The sequence below is a fragment of the Carassius carassius genome, chromosome 1, assembly GCF_963082965.1.
Source record: "Carassius carassius chromosome 1, fCarCar2.1, whole genome shotgun sequence".
NCBI classification, from domain to species: Eukaryota; Metazoa; Chordata; class Actinopteri; order Cypriniformes; family Cyprinidae; genus Carassius; species Carassius carassius.
This window is the reverse complement of record NC_081755.1, coordinates 50,294,282-50,314,586: the sequence shown is the minus strand read 5'-3', so window position 1 is coordinate 50,314,586 and position 20,305 is coordinate 50,294,282. Positions and strand designations below refer to the sequence as shown.

General features: G+C 39.7%; 3 protein-coding genes across 3 annotated transcripts in view; 1 reads left to right on the top strand and 2 right to left on the bottom strand.

Annotated features, from left to right (window-relative positions):
* Positions 1–20,305, bottom strand: part of LOC132159410 (zinc finger protein 501-like) — a 531,393-nt gene that overhangs the window by 484,095 nt on the left and 26,993 nt on the right. The window lies entirely within an intron of this gene.
* LOC132096495 (gastrula zinc finger protein XlCGF7.1-like) lies at positions 3,986–14,803 on the top strand. Its single transcript, XM_059501925.1, has 2 exons — positions 3,986–4,844; positions 14,455–14,803. The coding sequence occupies exons 1-2, from the start codon at positions 4,207–4,209 to the stop codon at positions 14,681–14,683; spliced, it is 867 nt and encodes a 288-aa protein (XP_059357908.1). The 5' UTR covers positions 3,986–4,206; the 3' UTR covers positions 14,684–14,803.
* LOC132160904 (zinc finger protein 271-like) lies at positions 17,902–19,490 on the bottom strand. The gene has a single exon (XM_059570682.1). The coding sequence runs from the start codon at positions 19,304–19,306 to the stop codon at positions 17,915–17,917; it is 1,392 nt and encodes a 463-aa protein (XP_059426665.1). The 5' UTR covers positions 19,307–19,490; the 3' UTR covers positions 17,902–17,914.

The window sequence follows — 20,305 nt, the reverse complement described above, 5'->3', positions numbered from 1 at the left end:
TTTATTCACAATTTGCACAGTGTCCCAACTTTTTTTGGAATCGGCTTTGTAGATTAGATTGGATTAAACTTTGTTGTCATTGCACATGTAAGGTCCAGGGCAATGAAATGCAGTAAGCATCTAACCAGAAGTGCAATAAGCAGTAAGTACAGGATATACAGTGTCTGTGTACAATATGTTACAAATGTACCATAAATATACAAATAAGGCAGTACAATGGTAGTAATTTACAGATTTTAAAATACTATCAGCATGATATACAGATGGGTGTACTATGAACATACTATACAGATGGATTATGTAAAAGTGTATGTACTATACAAAAAAGGGATTAAAACTGATTAAACCTGGAATTCATTTTGATTCAACACTATTTGATTAAAGCTGTTTTGTGTTTGATGAGAAATAAAACTAAAAGCTCAAGATTGTTTTCTGGTCATTCATCAGTGTCTTTACAAAGATACACAATCAAACTGAAGTGACGACAGTGATTAACCTCAATCTTTTGTCTCTATACATAAAGACACATTTACATAGATGGACGAACATAATCAGCTGATTTTGTAAATGTGGACAATTACATTTGCATTAAGCACCCAGTTTGTGCTTGTCTATAGCTTACATACAAAATGAGTCTACAATAGCAGAAATATGTCTTTTTAATGAAAGGATGCTTTAGTTTCGGTGTATGTGCTCAATAGCAATGTGTTCATCCTGTCTTGTGTTTTTCATCTAACAGTGACACATTCAGCATTAATGTCTGAGGTCTCAGTGAAGAAGCAGAATTGGTGTTTTTTGTTCACTGTTTGATCCTCATGATTCATCCAGAGCTAAACACTAGAAACCAGTTCAGAAAGCTCAGTGTGGACACCAGACAGCTCTGCCTCTCCTCCCTATTTCTCTTCCTGTTACTTGTGGTACATAGTCTGAGTCTGGTTGCCCCTGACTTTGTGAACGGGGAGAAAAAAATGTCTTCTACGTTCTCACTTTCAGATGAAACACCTTGAACCAACAGCTAGCCCCACTACTCTGACTAACTAGCATACAATAACATAGCTGCCAACTCTCACGCATTCAGCGTGAGACACGCAATTGACCCAATTCTCACGCTCTCACGCCACACCCCCATATTCTCACGCAGACTCGCGCAGCAGTAAGGAAAAAAATTGCACTGCATGATCTCGCAAAGCAACTCGCAGAGAGACCAGACAGACAGTTTAGTTAGTTTTTTTGGTGACAATTGTGAGGGAAATACACAATTTATTCCCATAAACTGTGTAGTCAGCCATTCTCCCTCCCATCTGAACCGTGTGAATTGTGAACGCAGACAGGTCAGTGAGTTACAGGGCGCTTCTTGTCTCCGTCCAGTTTAGGCTAGTAACTAATAGGCCTATGCGGTTATATACTGTAGTTTATATAGAATTAAGTTAGCATTAGCATAGTTGTTTGTTGCAGCAGCACTGAGCAGTTATTTTACATAACTTTATCATAAAAAACAGTATCTGGACATGCCTAGTAACGTTAGGGCTGTCAAAAAAAAAAAGATTTTCGAATATTCGTCAAATTTGAAATAAAAATCCACATTTTTAGGTGTGCGTTAAGGAGGCTGCTTTAAGGCCCTGCCCGGGTATACTTCACATTCCAAGCTTTCCAAAGGCGGATGAGCTCGACACGCAGTACCACTTCTGTCTCATCATTCAACTCGCATGCACACACACACTCACTTGGATATGTGGTTTACGGGGACTTTCCATAGGCGTTATGATTTTTCTAATGTACAAACTGTATAATCTACCCCCCTACACTACCCCTAAACCTACCAATCACAGAAATTGTTTTGGCCTTTTTTGAATTTCAAAAAACACCATGTAGTATGTTTTTTTAAGCCGTTTGGTTTATGAGGACACAGATGTAACCTTGAAGCGTGATAATCCCCTATAACCAACAGCTGCGTCTTCTGAGGAGAGGAGCAGCTCACGGTATTTCTCATTTTTACAGTGCTATAGGAAACAATACTAGTAGGAAAACATGATGAATTCATTCAGAATGAATTCTGGTTTTATGAGCTTTTATGCGATTGTTACTATGTTTGTAGTGAGAACTGTTGATGAATGTCAAGTTAAAAAAATGATCTGTGAGGGGAATCAATCTTACGTGTTGCTGCTGCCATTTTATTTCTACACTTTTGACATCTTTGGCAGATCAAATCCATTATTTTGTTAAAATATACTGAAACAGAGACTGCTAAAATTACAGTGAGCCTATAATGAGCCACGTGATCCATTCATACATAAATGTTATTATAGCGAAATATTAATCAAATGTGACATAGAAATCATTTAAACATTGCTTTGTGGTGCTCTTTATTTTAAGATGTTTTATGGTCATTGTTTGTGTACACAACTGTAAAAAGTTAACGATGGAATTACTTCATTGCAACTGAATGTAGTTATTAGAATGTATTTATTTTGATTAGACATGCATATTATTGTGCTTTTGGGCAGTTATTTACTTCAGCGTTAGTTTTTTAGATTATTTATGTTTTATACATATTGTGAGAAATTATATCATATATCCAGACTCTTATAGTTTCTATCAGCAAACACTCAGAATAAAGAGAGATGATCCGCTGATGATCTGAATGTGTTGTTGAATGAGTGTTGATGGTCTGAGACTCATCAATGTTAACAGAGCTGCTGAAATGACTCTTTATTTCTTGTCAATAGTTCCTGTTTTCACCTCATTTATTATGCTGATGTCTTCAGATCTCCTGAAAGCTAAAAAAAAAGTATCAAAGGCTTGAAACTGATTATTTTAACAGAACAATTCAACAGCTCAACAATAAACAGTGAGGAAACATGAGATCAAGTCAGGCAACTTGCAACAGAACACATTTTACATTTCATTATTTTATTTCATGCTAAAAACTCTTAAGTTGGCACGCCGTAATCAGTCATTCTGACAGTTATCATGCTTTTGACAATTCTGTAGGGATAAGATGTAATTATTTGTTCCATTTGTTTTAAATTATTTCACACGTTTAAAACTTTTTTGAATGCCATACATTATGTATGACAGGATAATTTATTATACCTATATATTATTTATATTTATAAACAACAAATATATTAATGTAACATTAATTGTAATATGTATTTATCTGTATAATAATACAAATACAGTAGTTATTCATCTACCAAGCTCCGGAAAGCTAAGGAAATTAAATACTTCTCTCCAAACTGTGCAGTTCACCTGTACATTTATATCTGAGTTTATGCTTTCAAATTGTGTCTTTATACTTCAATTTACATTACATTATTTATTTTCTGTTGTCTACAACTATAAAAACAAACCCAGTGATGTATTTTTGATTTTGGCAGATAAGCTCCTCCTCCCACATATTCACTGGCAGTGAAGCTCCGCCCACTGCCACACATCATCAGTGAAACTCCTCCCACAGTAATTCAGTAATAAATGCTGCGATATATTCATCAGTTTACAAGTGAAGACAAGCATCAGATCATCAGGAAGAGCTGAAATCTGTAAAGACTGAGTTTATTAAAGAGGACACAGAGAAGATGAGCGATCCAGAACCCGCAAGAATCAAACACACTGAAGATACTCAAGAACAAACAGGTTGGTGTTTATTCTTCATTCTTCATTAATGAGTCTGAGTGTTATGAAGCTTCAAACTGTATTAGATTTGTTGTAACAGGAAAAATCTTTAGAGCTGTTGAGTAATCTAGAGGAAGCATCATATAATAGTAGTACTTTTTTTTAAACAAATTTAATGTATGTTAGGTAATTTTGTTATTGATAAAACCTATTTAATAGTTCTCACTGTAGAAACATGGGATTTGTGCCAATAATACTTACAAATAGTTGAAGTTTCAGAGACATATAATTATTGAAAATGCTTCAAAAAGATGTTTACATCAGGGTTCATTTTTATCTCCGTTCACATTTCTCTGTTTTTACGACTCAGAATAAACTATTTTTTCTTTTATTTCAGATTTAAATGAAGAAAATGAGGAGATTGAAAAATTGAGTGAAGTTGGGGAGAAAAATCATGTCAAAAGTAGAGAAAAACCTTTGAGTTGCTCTCAAACTAAACAGAAAGATTTAAAGAAAAGCAGAGCCAAGAAATCATTCACCTGCACTCAGTGTGGAAAGAGTTTGTCAAGGAAAACGAGTCTTGATGTTCACATGAGAGTTCACACGGGAGAGAAACCATTCACTTGTGATCAGTGCGGGAAGAGATTCGCACATAAAATCAGTCTTGATGTTCACATGAGAGTCCACACCGGAGAGAAACCATTCACTTGTGATCAGTGCGGGAAGAGATTCGCACATAAAATCAGTCTTGATGTTCACATGAGAGTTCACACCGGAGAGAAACCATTCACTTGTGATCAGTGCGGCAAAAGTTTCACACAATCATCACACCTTAAGCTACACATGATGATCCACACTGGAGAGAAACCACACACATGTGATGAGTGTGGCAAAGGTTTCACACAATCATCACACCTTAAGCTACACATGATGATCCACACTAAAGAGAAACCACACACATGTGATCACTGCGGCAAAACATTTATGACAGCTTCACACCTGGAGGATCACCTAAGAGTTCATACAAAGGAGAAACCACATTCATGTCATTTGTGTGGAAAGAGCTTTTCACGTCTACATCATTTGAAAGAGCATCAGAAAATACATACTGGTGTGAGAGAGTACATGTGCTTTGTGTGTGACAAGACTTTTACTACAGCATACGGTTTAAAACTGCACGAGAGGATCCACACTGGAGAGAAACCTTATGTCTGTATTGAATGTGGGAAGTGTTTCAATCAATCATCTTCTCTACACGCTCATACAAAAAACATTCACAGTAAATAGATCATTTTCAAATAAAGCACTTTCAGATCTGATGTTGTCTCCTCAACTAATCCTCATCAAATGTCATTTATTCCAAGTGTGCTCTTTTATCTGGGTCATGAACGATGCCCCATTCACGAATGAATCGCTCTTTTGAGTTGATTCTGTTCAAGGTCTTGAACAAAGAAATTCACAAAACGGTGTGCATTTGTTCACAGATCAAATGCGCTGACAATCTTTATTAGCTGAACACCATATGTGTCATCTGTGAACGATAACACAGGAATTACAAACCTGATTCCAAAAAGTTGGGACATTGTAGAAATTGTGAGTAAAAAAGGAATGGAATAATTAACAAATCTCATAAATTTATATTTCTATATTCACAATAGAATATAGATAACATATCAGATGTTGAAAGTGAGACATTTTGAAATGTCATGCCAAATATTGGCTCATTTTGGATTTCATGAGAGCTACACATTCCAAAAAAGTTGGGACAGGTAGTAATAAGCGGCCGGAAAAGTTAAATGTACATATAAGGAACGGCTGGAGGACCAATATGCAACTTATTAGGTCAATTGGCATCATGATTGGGTATAAGAAGAGCCTCTCAGAGTGGCAGTGTCTCTCAGAAGTCAAGAAGAGCAGAGGATAACCAATTCCCCCAATGCAGCGGTGAAAAATAGTGGAGTAATATCAGAAAGGAGTTTTTCAGAGAAAAATTGCAAAGAGTTTAAAGTTATCATCATCTACAATTCATAATATCATCCAAAGATTCAGAGAATCTGGAACAATCTCTGTGTGTAAGACTCAAGGCCAGAAAACCACACTGGATAACCGTGATCTTCGGGCCCTTAGACAGCACTGCATCACATACAGGAATGCTACTTTAATTGAAATCACAACATGGGCTCAGGAATACTTCCAGAAAACATTGTTGGTGAACACAATCCACCGTGCCATTCTTAGTTGCCGGCTAAAACTCTATAGGTCAAAAAATAAGCCATATCTAAACATGATCCACAACCGCAGGCGTTTTCTCTGGGCCAAGGTTCATTGTGGCATTGTGGCAAAGTGGAAAACTGTTCTGTAGTCAGACGAATCAAAATCTGAAGCTCTTTTTGGAAAACTGGGATGCCATGTCATCTGGACTAAAGAGGACAGGGACTACCCAAGTTGTTATCAGCGCTCAGTTCAGAAGCCTGCATCTCTGGTGGTATGGGGTTGTATGAGTGCATGTGGCATGGTCAGCTTACACATCTGGAAAGGCACCATCAATGCTGAAAGGTATATCCAAGTTCTAAAACAACATATGCTCCCATCCAGACGTCGTCTCTTTCAGGGGAGACCTCGCATTTTCCAACATGACAATGCCAGACCACATACTGCATCAATTACAACATCATGGCTGCATAGAAGAAGGATCCGGGTACTGAAATGGCCAGCCTGTAGTCCAGATCTTTCACCCATAGAAAACATTGGGAGCATCATAAAGAGGAAGATCGAAATAAAAGACCTAAGACAGTTGAGCAACTAGAAGCCTGTATTAGACAAGAATGGGACAATATTCCTATTCCTAAACTTGAGCAACTTGTCTCCTCAGTCCCCAGACGTTTGCAGACTGTTATAAAACTTTTTTGAGATGTGTTGATGCCATGAAATGTAACTTATTTTTCCCTTTAAATGTTACATTTTCTCAGTTTAAACATTTGATATGTCATCTATGTTGTATTCTGAATAAAATATTGAAATTTGAAACGTCCACATCATTGCATTCTGTTTTTATTCACAATTTGCACAGTGTCACAGTGTTTGGAATCGGCTTTGTAGACTAGATTGGATTAAACTTTATTGTCATTGCACATGTAAGGTCCAGGGCAATGAAATGCAGTAAGCATCTAACCAGAAGTGCAATAAGCAGTAAGTACAGGATATACAGTGTCTGTGTACAATATGTTACAAATGTACCATAAATATACAAATAAGGCAGTACTATAGACGTAATTTACAGATTTTAAAATACTATCAGCATGATATACAGATGGGTGTACTATGAACATACTATACAGATGGATTATGTAAAAGTGTAAGTACTATACAAAAAAGGGATTAAAACTGATTAAACCTGGAATTCATTTTGATTCAACACTATTTGATTAAAGCTGTTTTGTGTTTGATGAGAAATAAAACTTAAAGCTCAAGATTGTTTTCTGGTCATTCATCAGTGTCTTTACAAAGATACACAATCAAACTGACGTGACGACAGTGATTAACCTCAATCTTTTGTCTCTATACATAAAGACACATTTACATAGATGGACGAACATAATCAGCTGATTTTGTAAATGTGGACAATTACATTTGCATTAAGCACCCAGTTTGTGCTTGTCTATAGCTTACATACAAAATGAGTCTACAATAGCAGAAATATGTCTTTTTAATGAAAGGGTCCATGCTTTACAGTTTCTGTGTATGTGCTCAATAGCAATGTGTTCATCCTGTCTTGTGTTTTTCATCTAACAGTGACACATTCAGCATTAATGTCTGAGATCTCAGTGAAGAAGCAGAATTGGTGTTTTTTGTTCACTGTTTGATCCTCATGATTCATCCAGAGCTAAACACTAGAAACCAGTTCAGAAAGCTCAGTGTGGACACCAGACAGCTCTGCCTCTCCTCCCTATTTCTCTTCCTGTTACTTGCGGTACATAGTCTGAGTCTGGTTGCCCCTGACTTTGTGAACGGGGAGAAAAAAATGTCTTCTACGTTCTCACTTTCAGATGAAATACCTTGAACCAACTAGCTTAACTAGCTAGCCCCACTACTCTGACTAAGTGGGGGGGGGGTACATTACAGATTATTTAAAATATGATACTATCTTTCTTGCTGGCAAATGAAATTAATAAAGAAAACGAACAAAATTATTCATTCTGAATATTTCATATTATTTTAATCTGAATGATGTTATGATATTGAGGGGGTTATATTAGTTGGATCTGATTTTTGGGGGGGTCATGACCCCCGTAACCCCCCTGCAAATTACGCGCATGATTTTAATAATTTCTTTACTACAGAAAAAGGCTCACAAAAACAATGTTACTGGGTTAATCTTTTTCACGTTTCCTTGGTTGGTAGATGCACCAGGGACCAGATTATAGCACTTAAAACCTGACTTAAAATCTGATTTTCATGATGTCATCTTTAAATATGTAAATTATTAAGAAATAAATACTCAGTAACTAATTATTGTTGATTTTGGTAAATCTGCTTCTTCCAAACAGTAATTTATGTTCGGTGAAGCTTCACACACAGTAATTCAGCAATACATGCTTGAATATCTATCAGTTTACAAGAGAAGACTAGCATCAAATCATCAGGAAGGGCTGAAATCTGTAAAGACTGAGATAATTAAAGAGCAAGGAGAGAAGATGAGGGATCCAGAACCCTGCAGAATCAAACACACTGAAGATACTCAAGAAACACCGTCACACCGTCACTCAGAACACACCGAGAGGAAACACCACACACGACCCTCACCGAGATAACACACATCGTCACTCAGAACACACTGAGAGGAGAAACACCACACACGACCCTCGCTGAGATAACACACACCGTCACTCAGAACACACCGAGAGGAAACACCACACACGACCCTCACTGAGATAACACACACCGTCACTCAAAATACACCGAGAGGAAACACCACACACGAACTTCACCGAGATAACACACACCGTCATTCAGAACACACCGAGAGGAGAAACACCACACCACGCCGAGATAACACACACCGTCACTCAGAACACACCGAGAGGAGAAACACCACACACGACCCTCGCTGAGATAACACACACCGTCACTCAGAACACACCAAGAGGAGAAATGCCACACTCAACCCTCGCTGAGATAACACACACCGTCACTCAGAACACACCGAGAGGAGAAACACCACTAACGACCCTCGCTGAGATAACACACACCGTCACTCAGAAAACACAGAGAGGAGAAACACCACTCACGACCCTCACTGAGATAACACACACCGTCACTCAGAACACACCGAGAGGAGAAACACCACACGATCCTCACTGAGATAACACACATCGCACTCAGAACACACCGAGAGGAGAAACACCACTAACGACCCTCATTGAGATAACACACACCGTCACTCAGAACACACCGAGAGGAGAAACACCACACACGACCCTCGCTGAGATAACACACACCGTCACTCAGAACACACCGAGAGGAGAAACAACACACACGTCCCTCGCCGAGATAACACACACCGTCACTCAGAACACACCGAGAGGAGAAACACCACACACGACCCTCACTGAGATAACACACACCGTCACTCAGAACACACCGAGAGGAGAAACACCACACACGACCCTCGCCGAGATAACACACACCGTCACTCAGAACACACCGAGAGGAGAAACACCACTAACGACCCTCATTGAGATAACACACACCGTCACTCAGAACACACCGAGAGGAGAAACACCACACACGACCCTCGCTGAGATAACACACACCGTCACTCAGAACACACCGAGAGGAGAAACAACACACACGTCCCTCGCTGAGATAACACACACCGTCACTCAGAAAACACAGAGAGGAGAAACACCACTCACGACCCTCACTGAGATAACACACACCGTCACTCAGAACACACCGAGAGGAGAAACACCACACGATCCTCACTGAGATAACACACATCGCACTCAGAACACACCGAGAGGAGAAACACCACTAACGACCCTCATTGAGATAACACACACCGTCACTCAGAACACACCGAGAGGAGAAACACCACACACGACCCTCGCTGAGATAACACACACCGTCACTCAGAACACACCGAGAGGAGAAACACCACACACGACCCTCGCTGAGATAACACACACCGTCACTCAGAACACACCGAGAGGAGAAACACCACACACGACCCTCGCCGAGATAACACACACCGTCACTCAGAACACACCGAGAGGAGAAACACCACACACGACCCTCGCTGAGATAACACACACCGTCACTCAGAACACACAGAGAGGAGAAACACCACACACGACCCTCGCTGAGATAACACACACCGTCACTCAGAACACACCGAGAGGAGAAACACCACACACGACCCTCGCTGAGATAACACACACCGTCACTCAGAACACACCGAGAGGAGAAACACCACACACAACCCTCACCGAGATAACACACACCGTCACTCAGAACACACCGAGAAGAGAAACACCACACACACAACCCTCGCTGAGATAACACACACGTCACTCAGAACACACCGAGAGGAGAAACACCACACACACAACCCTCGCTGAGATAACACACACCGTCACTCAGAACACACCGAGAGGAGAAACACCACACACACGACCCTCACTGAGATAACACACACCGTCACTCAGAACCAACCGAGAGGAGAAACACCACACACGACCCTCGCTGAGATAACACACGCCGTCACTCAGAACACACAGAGAGGAGAAACACCACTAACGACCCTCGCTGAGATAACACACACCGTCACTCAGAAAACACAGAGAGGAGAAACACCACTCACGACCCTCACTGAGATAACACACACCGTCACTCAGAACACACCGAGAGGAGAAACACCACACACGACCCTCGCTGAGATAACACACACCGTCACTCAGAACACACCGAGAGGAGAAACACCACACACACAACCCTCGCTGAGATAACACACACCGTCACTCAGAACACACCGAGAGGAGAAACGCCACACACGACCCTCACTGAGATAACACACGCCGTCACTCAGAACACACCGAGAGGAGAAACACCACACACGACCCTCGCTGAGATAACACACGCCGTCACTCAGAACACACCGAGAGGAGAAACACCACACACGACCCTCGCTGAGATAACACACACCGTCACTCAGAACACACCGAGAGGAGAAACACCACACACAACCCTCACCGAGATAACACACACCGTCACTCAGAACACACCGAGAGGAGAAACACCACACACACAACCCTCGCTGAGATAACACACACCGTCACTCAGAACACACCGGGAGGAGAAACACCACACACACGACCCTCACTGAGATAACACACGCCGTCACTCAGAACACACCGAGAGGAGAAACGCCACACACGACCCTCACTGAGATAACACACACTGTCACTCAGAACACACCGAGAGGAGAAACACCACACACAACCCTCGCTGAGATAACACACACCGTCATTCAGAACACACCGAGAGGAGAAACACCACACACAACCCTCACCGAGATAACACACACCGTCACTCAGAACACACCGGGAGGAGAAACACCACACACACGACCCTCACTGAGATAACACACACCGTCACTCAGAACACACCGGGAGGAGAAACACCACACACACGACCCTCACCGAGATAACACACACCGTCACTCAGAACACACAGAGAGGAGAAACGCCACACACGACCCTCGCCGAGATAACACACACCGTCACTCTGAACACACCGAGAGGAAAAACAACACACACGACCCTCGCCGAGATAACAAACCGTCACTCGGACCACACCAAGAGGAGAAACACCACACACAACCCTCACTGAGATAACACACACTGTCACTCGGAACACACCGAGAGGAGAAACACCACACACAACCCTCACTGAGATAACACACACTGTCACTCAGAACACACCGAGAGGAGAAACACTACACACAACCCTCGCCGAGATAACAAACCGTCACTCGGACCACACCAAGAGAAGAAACACCACACACAACCCTCACTGAGATAACACACACTGTCACTCGGAACACACCGAGAGGAGAAACACCACACACAACCCTCACTGAGATAACACACACTGTCACTCAGAACACACCGAGAGGAGAAACACTACACACAACCCTCGCCGAGATAACAAACCGTCACTCGGACCACACCGAGAGAAGCAACACCACACACAACCCTCGCCGAGATAACACACACCGTCACTCAGAACACACCGAGAGGAAACACCACACACAACCCTCACTGAGATAACACACACAGTCACTCGGAACACACCGAGAGAAGCAACACCACACACAACCCTCGCCGAGATAACACACACCGTCACTCAGAACACACCGAGAGGAGAAACGCCACACACGACCCTCACTTAGATAACACACATCGTCACTCAGAACACACCGAGAGGAGAAACGCCACACACGACCCTCGCCGAGATAACACACACCGTCACTCTGAACACACCGAGAGGAAAAACAACACACACGACCCTCGTCGAGATAACAAACCGTCACTTGGACCACACCAAGAGGAGAAACACCACACACACAACCCTCACTGAGATAACACACACCGTCACTCGGAACACACCGAGAGGAAAAACACTACACACGACCCTCGCCGAGATAACACACACCGTCACTCAGAACACACCGAGAGGAAAAACACTACACACGACCCTCGCCGAGATAACACACACCGTCACTCAGAACACACAGAGAGGAAAAACACTACACACGACCCTCGCCGAGATAACACACACCGTCACTCAGAACACACCGAGAGGAAAAACACTAGCATCAAACACAATACAGAAAATACTCACTTTTCAAAAATTTCAGTGACTTCATACAAAGTCATATTTTCTTCAAAGAAAAGCGTGACATTCTTTCACATGATTTATTTACATTTTTAGAACATAAAAATTCTTTAAGGTAAATGAAAATTAGCAGTTTGCTTCAATTTTCTGTAGTAATTTTACAGCAATTACAGTAATGAGAAAAAAAAAGGTAGAAACTAAAAGTAAATACTGTAATTCGAACAGATAATTAAGGGCCTAATCCTGAAATTGCAATCAGCAGTGTTTAAAAGGCACAAGGCTGAAATCTATTCTGTTTTGAATGTGTGGTTCACAATTTTGACAGCAGTGTGTTAGCATTTGAACAAAGTGCTCTAAATCCACAGTGTTGTGCAGGCTGTGGTTAAAGTCATGGGATAAGTGTGTAGAGTTTTGAAAACTGTGTTGAAGCAATGAAAAACAAACTAGAGTTTGGTCCACATGAACTGCTGCTTTGGAGACTGTAGTTAGAGTTTTGCACATGTGACTCCATTTGTCCTCACTGTCGTTTAGCAATGGAAGAAAACTGTAATAGTTGAGCATATCTAAAGTAGTAATCTTTTAATGAACTATGAGGGCAAAAAATAAAATAAATTCATGTAAAATAAATAAATACAAATGAAAATAATCATTCAATAATCATAAACGAGCAGTGTTTGGAGTAACGCATTACAAAAGTAATGCATTTCAGTAACGTATTACTTTTTGCATTTGCGTTACAGCACACTTTTAGCTGAACATTTAATTGTTCAAAGAAAAAAAAAGGCAACACATAAAATAATCAAAAATGCAGCAGATAAGTTATATTTCCTGTTCGTGGTCAGTCAATAGCTGCATGTGGTGTCCAACTCTGATATATTTTTTATTTATTTCTTTTTCCAATCTCTCTCGCTGGTGGAACTTTGTTGTGTGAAGTAGTCCAGTGAAGCTGTGTTTAGGGATGGTTTTACAGGAGTGTCGCGAGGATAATGGCATGACGCGGGTTCATTTTAGCCTCCGTGCTCGAGGTCCGAGGCTATTAGCTCTGCCTGGATCGCACTGACCAGTGGAAAAGCAGCTAATGGGTGAAGATGGTATAACACTGTCCTTTCGTGAGATGGATGTATGCACATCATGTAATTTAACATTTGCATATGGCATCAGAGTTTACTTGTAGTCCTGTTGTGTCTGATATGAATAGACCCAAGCAATTCACAGATATTGTCAGATAATCACTTTACGTCTACCTTTCTTTTAACAGACTTGTATCGTTTTCTGGCTGTCATCCTTTCTTGCATTGTCTTGAGCCTTCACTTTGCCAATTATAAGCTATATATTGTTAGTAGCCTGGATAGCCCACAGTCATTATGCTACAGCCTCTACTGGATGTAAAATACTCTGCAGTACATTTTGACATTTAAGAATAAGTTCTACTTCTGTAGTTATTTTGGTGAAATACAGAAGTCATGTAATGCATTACAATTCTGAGACAGTAAAATTGTAATGTAAGGAATTACTATCTTTAAATGACAGTAACAAATAATCTATAATGTATTACAGTTTGGAAGTAACTTGCAGAACACTGCATTAAGTTTTTGATTTTAGGCCATATTTCCACTATTATATCATGGTTCATTTTTATGTCCTTTCACAGTTCTCTGAATTTTATATATTTTTTTTAACAAGTTACTAAAATAACTTTTTAATTTTATTTCAGAATCGATTGAAGAAAATGAGGAGACTGAAGAATTCAGTGCAGTTGAGGAGATAAACCATATCAAAACTGGAGAAATACCTCTGAGTTGCTCTCAAACCAAAGAAAAATAAATTAAGAAAAGAATGCTGCACACATTGTGGAAAGAGTTTGAAGAGCAAATATAGTCTAGAAGTTCATGCTGGAGGGAAACCGTTAACTTGTGATCAGTGCGGGAAGAGTTTCAAAAGAGTTACTTTTACTACAGCTAAGTATTTAAAAAAGCACTGGAGGATTCACACTGGAGAAAAACCTTACAAGTGTTCACATTGTGACAAGAGATTCAGCGTGTCATCAGCTCTGAAATCACATGAGAGGAACCACACTGCAGAGAAACCGTATCACTGCACTGAATGTGGGAAGTGTTTCAAACATTCATCATTCATACACAGACATACAAAAAACAATCACAGCAAGTAGATCATCTTCAGATCCAGCTCTTTCAGATCTGATGCTATGTTCTCATCAAATGTGACACAATGATGCAACAAGCAATAAAATATAATCTGGAAAAATCTGTCATTACAAGTAACTTGACAAAGAAACATTTTATAAAGTTTTCAGTGTAAAGTTCATCTTCATGTTCAAAACAAGCAGATTCAACTGAGAGATTCAGATCAACTCAAAGATAAAGTTCCTCCCCAAAGAACACTGCAACAAAGTTTTATTTTTGTGTATCATTTTGCTTCATAATATAAATATCAGTTTTTTATGGGTTTAATATAATGTTCAGTTGTCTTCTAATTAATGTTTCACCTGTAGTTTGAATACTCTTTCAAGAAGGAAAGCAGAAGCTTTCAACAAACCCGTCTTATTCCGGAAGCTATAACATTTTCAAGAGATGAGATTTATTTTTTATTTTGTTCTACACTGTTGCTTTTAAAATAAAGTTATATTTTATACAACAGCCTTTTCTGGTTCTGGTTTTATTATCTGTGTTGTTTATTAATTATTATTATTCAGTAAATATTTTATGTAAGTAACACTAAAAATAATTCATATTTAGTATTGATAAATGAAAGCTGTGTGTATCCATGATGGTGATTTTAGTTACATTATTCTGTCTTAAGACGGTGACAAGACACTGCTTTTCCGAGTGAATCTGCAATAAAGACTTGTAATGAATTATACTTTTTTTTTTTATGCAATTATGTGCATATTTTGGTACAAATATACATCTCACAACAGTTATGGGGGACAAATGAAAAGGGTATACAGAAAAAGATGCACATGTGAATAGAGGAGAAACTTTGCCACCTCAGTGTGCTTCCTCAGATTTGATGGTAAACTTTTGAAACCAGACAAGCAGATTGGGTAAAATTTAATGAAACATTTATCTAATTAACTTCAACATTACAAAGGATATAGATACATGCAATAATAAGTTAACTTTGGCTATAGTTAGAGCAGCAGAGGAAGCAATTCCCACAACAAAGGGCAGGGAAATGAAGAAGGTTGTCCCCTGGTGGAATCTGAAGTTATTAAATCCAAAGCTTTGAGAATGACATTCATACTGTATTGAAGGATGCAGTGTTTTGCCAGTTTAAGTGATGATCACTGTGGTGCAGCGGCTAGAATGCATGAGGCATTAATTTCAACAGTTTCTTTATTGCAAAAGGTGGATAGATGTATTAATCTATACGATAATTATTCTTATTCCAGTTACATCAATCATCCAGCATTAAATACAGTACAGTTATATAGTTATTAAACTTGGTCTATAATGGATAATTGTATTTATACATAAACAGCAATTTGCTTTAAAGTATGAAACTGTCTGAAAGCTATATGTTTAGGCCATAAACTGTGTCACACATTGCATTAAATATAAACAATGACAGTAAGCAACAAAAACGATCAATTCAAGATGCAATATTGGGTACAATAATGGCATCAAATATCAAACTGACAGTAAATAAAAAGTAATGTGTTCATCCTTTCATTTAACAGAATAACAGAACAGTAACATAAAAACAGTATATAATGTGAATATTACAAACTACTTTTTTTCTCAGTAAATATACATATCATATTAACATTTATGTACTCACTGTTTGTTGCACGCACAAATCCACCAAAACCACAAGAATTAGCAACACTGAACTCTCACTAACCATCACTTTACTCAAACTACTGTAAATGTCCTCTAATGCGTTAGTCTTTTGAAGTCATATTAAAGCAGTCCATTAGCGACCTCTACTGGACTGGTTCATACAGTCCTTTTCAACAGCAGCCGCCAAATTTGTCTCATAAATTTGCAGTCACTTGGGCCACCCTTTGTTTCCATCATCTGGTACAGCGGGGAAAGTTATCAGACGACTAGCAGGCCTATTTGCCCATCAACTCCCGGGAACACCTTGATGACTCGTCCAATTGGCCATAGCGCTCTGGGTATTTGGGGGTCCACAATGAGTAATAACTTATTTGGTTGAATTTGGTTGGTGTCCGTTTGCCATTTTTCTCAGGTGTTCAATACAGGTTAGTAATTCTTGATGAACTGTGACCAGAATCAGTCAGCAAGGTCTTGACAGGCCCCACAGCACAGAGGACTGAGTACAACTGAATCATGGTAAAGTACTTGTGGCAGAGCACGATCTAGTCACCCCATCAGAAAATTGGTGATGACTGGGTCTGGGTTGGCTATATCAGAAGAGATGTAACCTGAGGGTTTGGGTTTGGGTTTGGTTTCCAATCAGGACTGTGTTAACCGTCTCCTCAGTGACAGACTGGGCATTTAGGGTGGTTTATAAAGCTATCTTTATGGACCTGATTTTCCTTTCCCAGGAAGCTCCAAAGTGTGGTGCGCTGGGATAGGATAGTGACCTATCTTAAACAAAAAGGGGCTAAAGCCCTCCATTCCAGTGGAGAAGAATGGCAGGCAATGTAGGTGGAGGCAAGTGGGAAGTAGGTCTGCAATGCAAAGAATCACTGGATGAGCTCTTTCATTTCTGACATTACATAAAATATTTTTTTTAGGCTGCATTAATTAGGTAAACTGGAACCAGGAACACTTCCCATAACACCCTATGTACTTGCTACATCATTAGAAGAATGGCATCTACGCTAATATTTGTCTGTTTCTCTCTTGTTCCGAGGTCACCGTGGCCACCAGATCCAGTCTGTGTCCAGATCAGAGGGTCACTGCAGTCACCCAGATCCAGTACGTATCCAGACCAGATGCTGGATCAGCACCTAGAAAGGACCTCTACATCCCTGAAAGACAGTGGAGACCAGGACAACTAGAGCCCCAGATACAGACCCCCTGTAAAGACCTTGTCTCAGACGACCGACGGGACAAGACCACAGGAAACTGCCTTAACTGTCATTTTGTATTATTGACACACTGTTTTCCTATTTAATGATGTTCAGTTGCTTTAACACAATCTTTTTTTGTTTAAAGCGCTATATAAATAAAGGTGACTTGACTGTTTATGTATCTCCAGTGAGCTTGAGTTTTTTTTTATTATTATTATTATTATTATTTTCTTGTAGTAGTTTGATATTGACACTGGTTACAAGGATTATGAAAATTCGATGGTATTAAATCTTAATATCATTAAAAACCTTGATAGACCTTATTAAAAGAAAAAAATAACTATCATTATATCATTATGGTGATATACAATTTCTCATATCGTGATATAAAAATTTTTATCTCTTATGAAAGTGTGAATACGTATGAGGTTTCTCTCCAGTGTGAATCCTCTCATGTCTTTTCAGACTTGATGAATCACTAAATCTCTTTTTACAGTGTGAACACTTATATGGTTTCTCTCCAGTGTGGATCCTCTCATGTGTTTTCAGATTTGTTGACTGAGTGAATCTCTTGTCACAGTATGAACACTTGTAAGGTTTCTCTCCAGTGTGGTTCCTCTCATGTCTTTTCAGACTTGATTTTTTCCTGAATCTATTGTCACAGAGTGAACACGTATAAGGTTTTTCTCCATTGTGGATACTTTCATGTGTTTTCAGATTTCCTAACACACTGAATCTCTTCTCACAGTGTGAACACTTGTAAAGTTTCTCTTCAGTGTGAATCCTCTCATGTGTTTTCAGATTTGTTGACTGAGTGAATCTCTTGTCACAGTGTGAACACTTGTAAGGTTTCTCTCCAGTGTGGATCCTCTCATGTCTTTTCAGACTTGATTTTTTCTTGAATCTATTGTCACAGAGTGAACACTTATAAGGTTTTTCTCCATTGTGGATACTTTCATGTGTTTTCAGATTTCCTAACACACTGAATCTCTTGTCACAGTGTGAACACTTATAAGGTTTCTCTCCAGTGTGGACCCTTTCATGTATTTTCAGATTTCCTAACACACTGAATCTCTTGTCACAGTGTGAACACTTATAAAGTTTCTCTCCAGTGTGAATCATCTTGTGTGTTTTCAGATTTGATGAATTACTAAATCTCTTTTCACAGTTTGAACACTGAATTTTTTTTCCATCGTGGATCATTTCATGTATTTTCAGACATGATGAATCACTGAATCTCTTGTCACAGTGTGAACACTTATAAGGTTTCTCTCCAGTGTGGATCCTTTCATGTCTTTTCAGATTTGCTGACACACTGAATCTCTTGTCACAGTGTGAACACTTATAAGGTTTCTCTCCAGTGTGACTCCTCTCGTGTGTTTTCAGACTTGATGAATTACTGAATCTCTTGTCACAGTTTGAACACTGAATTTTTTTTCCATCGTGGATCATTTCATGTGTTTTCAGACTCGATGAATTACTGAATCTCTTGTCACAGTGTGAACATTTATAATGTTTCTCTCCAGTGTGGATCCTCTCATGTCTTTTCAGACTTGATTTTGTCCTGAATCTCTTGTCACAGTTTGAACACTTATAAGGGTTTTCTCCATTGTGGATACTTTCATGTGTTTTCAGATTTCCTAACACACTGAATCTCTTGTCACAGTGTGAACACTTATAATGTTTCTCTCCAGTGTGGATCTTTTCATGTCTTTTTAGGAGTGATGGATGACTGAATCTTTTGTCACAGTGTGATGGTTTTCCTCCAGTTTTGAAATGATTTTTCATCTCAATTTCACTTGATTCTTCATTCTCCTCCTCTTTTTCTTCAACAAACTCTGAAACATAAGTAAAAATTAATTAGTTTTGGTAACTTGTTAAAAGCTGAGAAAAGTGAACAAAAAAGTGACCCCATTGGATGTTCCTTCAGATTGAATGGAGACAACACTGTAAATATAAAATGAACATGATGTTATTTTTTCAATGCCCTCTAGACATTTTGAAACATTGTTGTTTTTTGGGATCCAGGGTCTTTAAGCTGTATAAAACAAGAAATATAAACATTTCACTAGGGCTGTGATGGTGGCAGATGTTTGCCACTGCGGTGGTAATGCCACCTAGGGCTGTCGCGATAACCGCAATATTGTAATACCGCGCTATTGACAAGCAAACCGCAGATGAAAGATAGCCACCGCAGAAACCGCGGCAACCGCAGTGTTTGCAGTTTTTTTTTTTTTTTATGAGGCTGAGGCCTTCTTGTTTTTTTCAATTTGTCACTGTGCATTCAATATTAAATAAATTAATGATACAATATGGTTACGAGTCGGTCATTTTCTCGCAAGCCGTTTATGGTGCTTCGTTTGTTTTGAATAGGCCGGCTGAAACGATGGCAGGCGCTCTCGTCCCAAAACCCAATTACACGTTGCCAGTTTGGGAACATTTCGGCTTTCAACCCAATGAAAAGGGCGAGCCAGCCAATTTAGATGAGCCGATATGCAAAATTTGCGGCAAAAAGGTTCCTGTGACACGCGGCAATACATCTAATTTGAGGTGTCATCTCGCTAACTGTCATCCAGCTATTGAAGCGCAGCTGCCCCCTCAAGCATCAGGTCGTGGAGCAACATCAAAAAGAACAGCTGAGACCGGTACCGACCGACAGTTAGGAGTAGCTGAAGCCTTTGCGAAATCTGTAAAATACAGCCGTGAAAGTAACGGGCATAAATGCCTTACAACCGCAGTAACGCAGTATCTAGTTCAGGAGATGGTTCCATTCAACACGGTGGAGAA

Coding starts and splice junctions, on each gene's coding strand:
- LOC132160904 (XM_059570682.1), bottom strand. CDS start 19,306: ATGAAAAATCATTTCAAAACTGGAGGAAAACCATCACACTGTGACAAA.
- LOC132096495 (XM_059501925.1), top strand. CDS start 4,207: ATGAGAGTTCACACGGGAGAGAAACCATTCACTTGTGATCAGTGCGGG. Junction 4,845..14,454: donor GTCTGTATTGAATGTGGGAA/GTGTTTCAATCA, acceptor GAGTTTCAAAAG/AGTTACTTTTACTACAGCTA.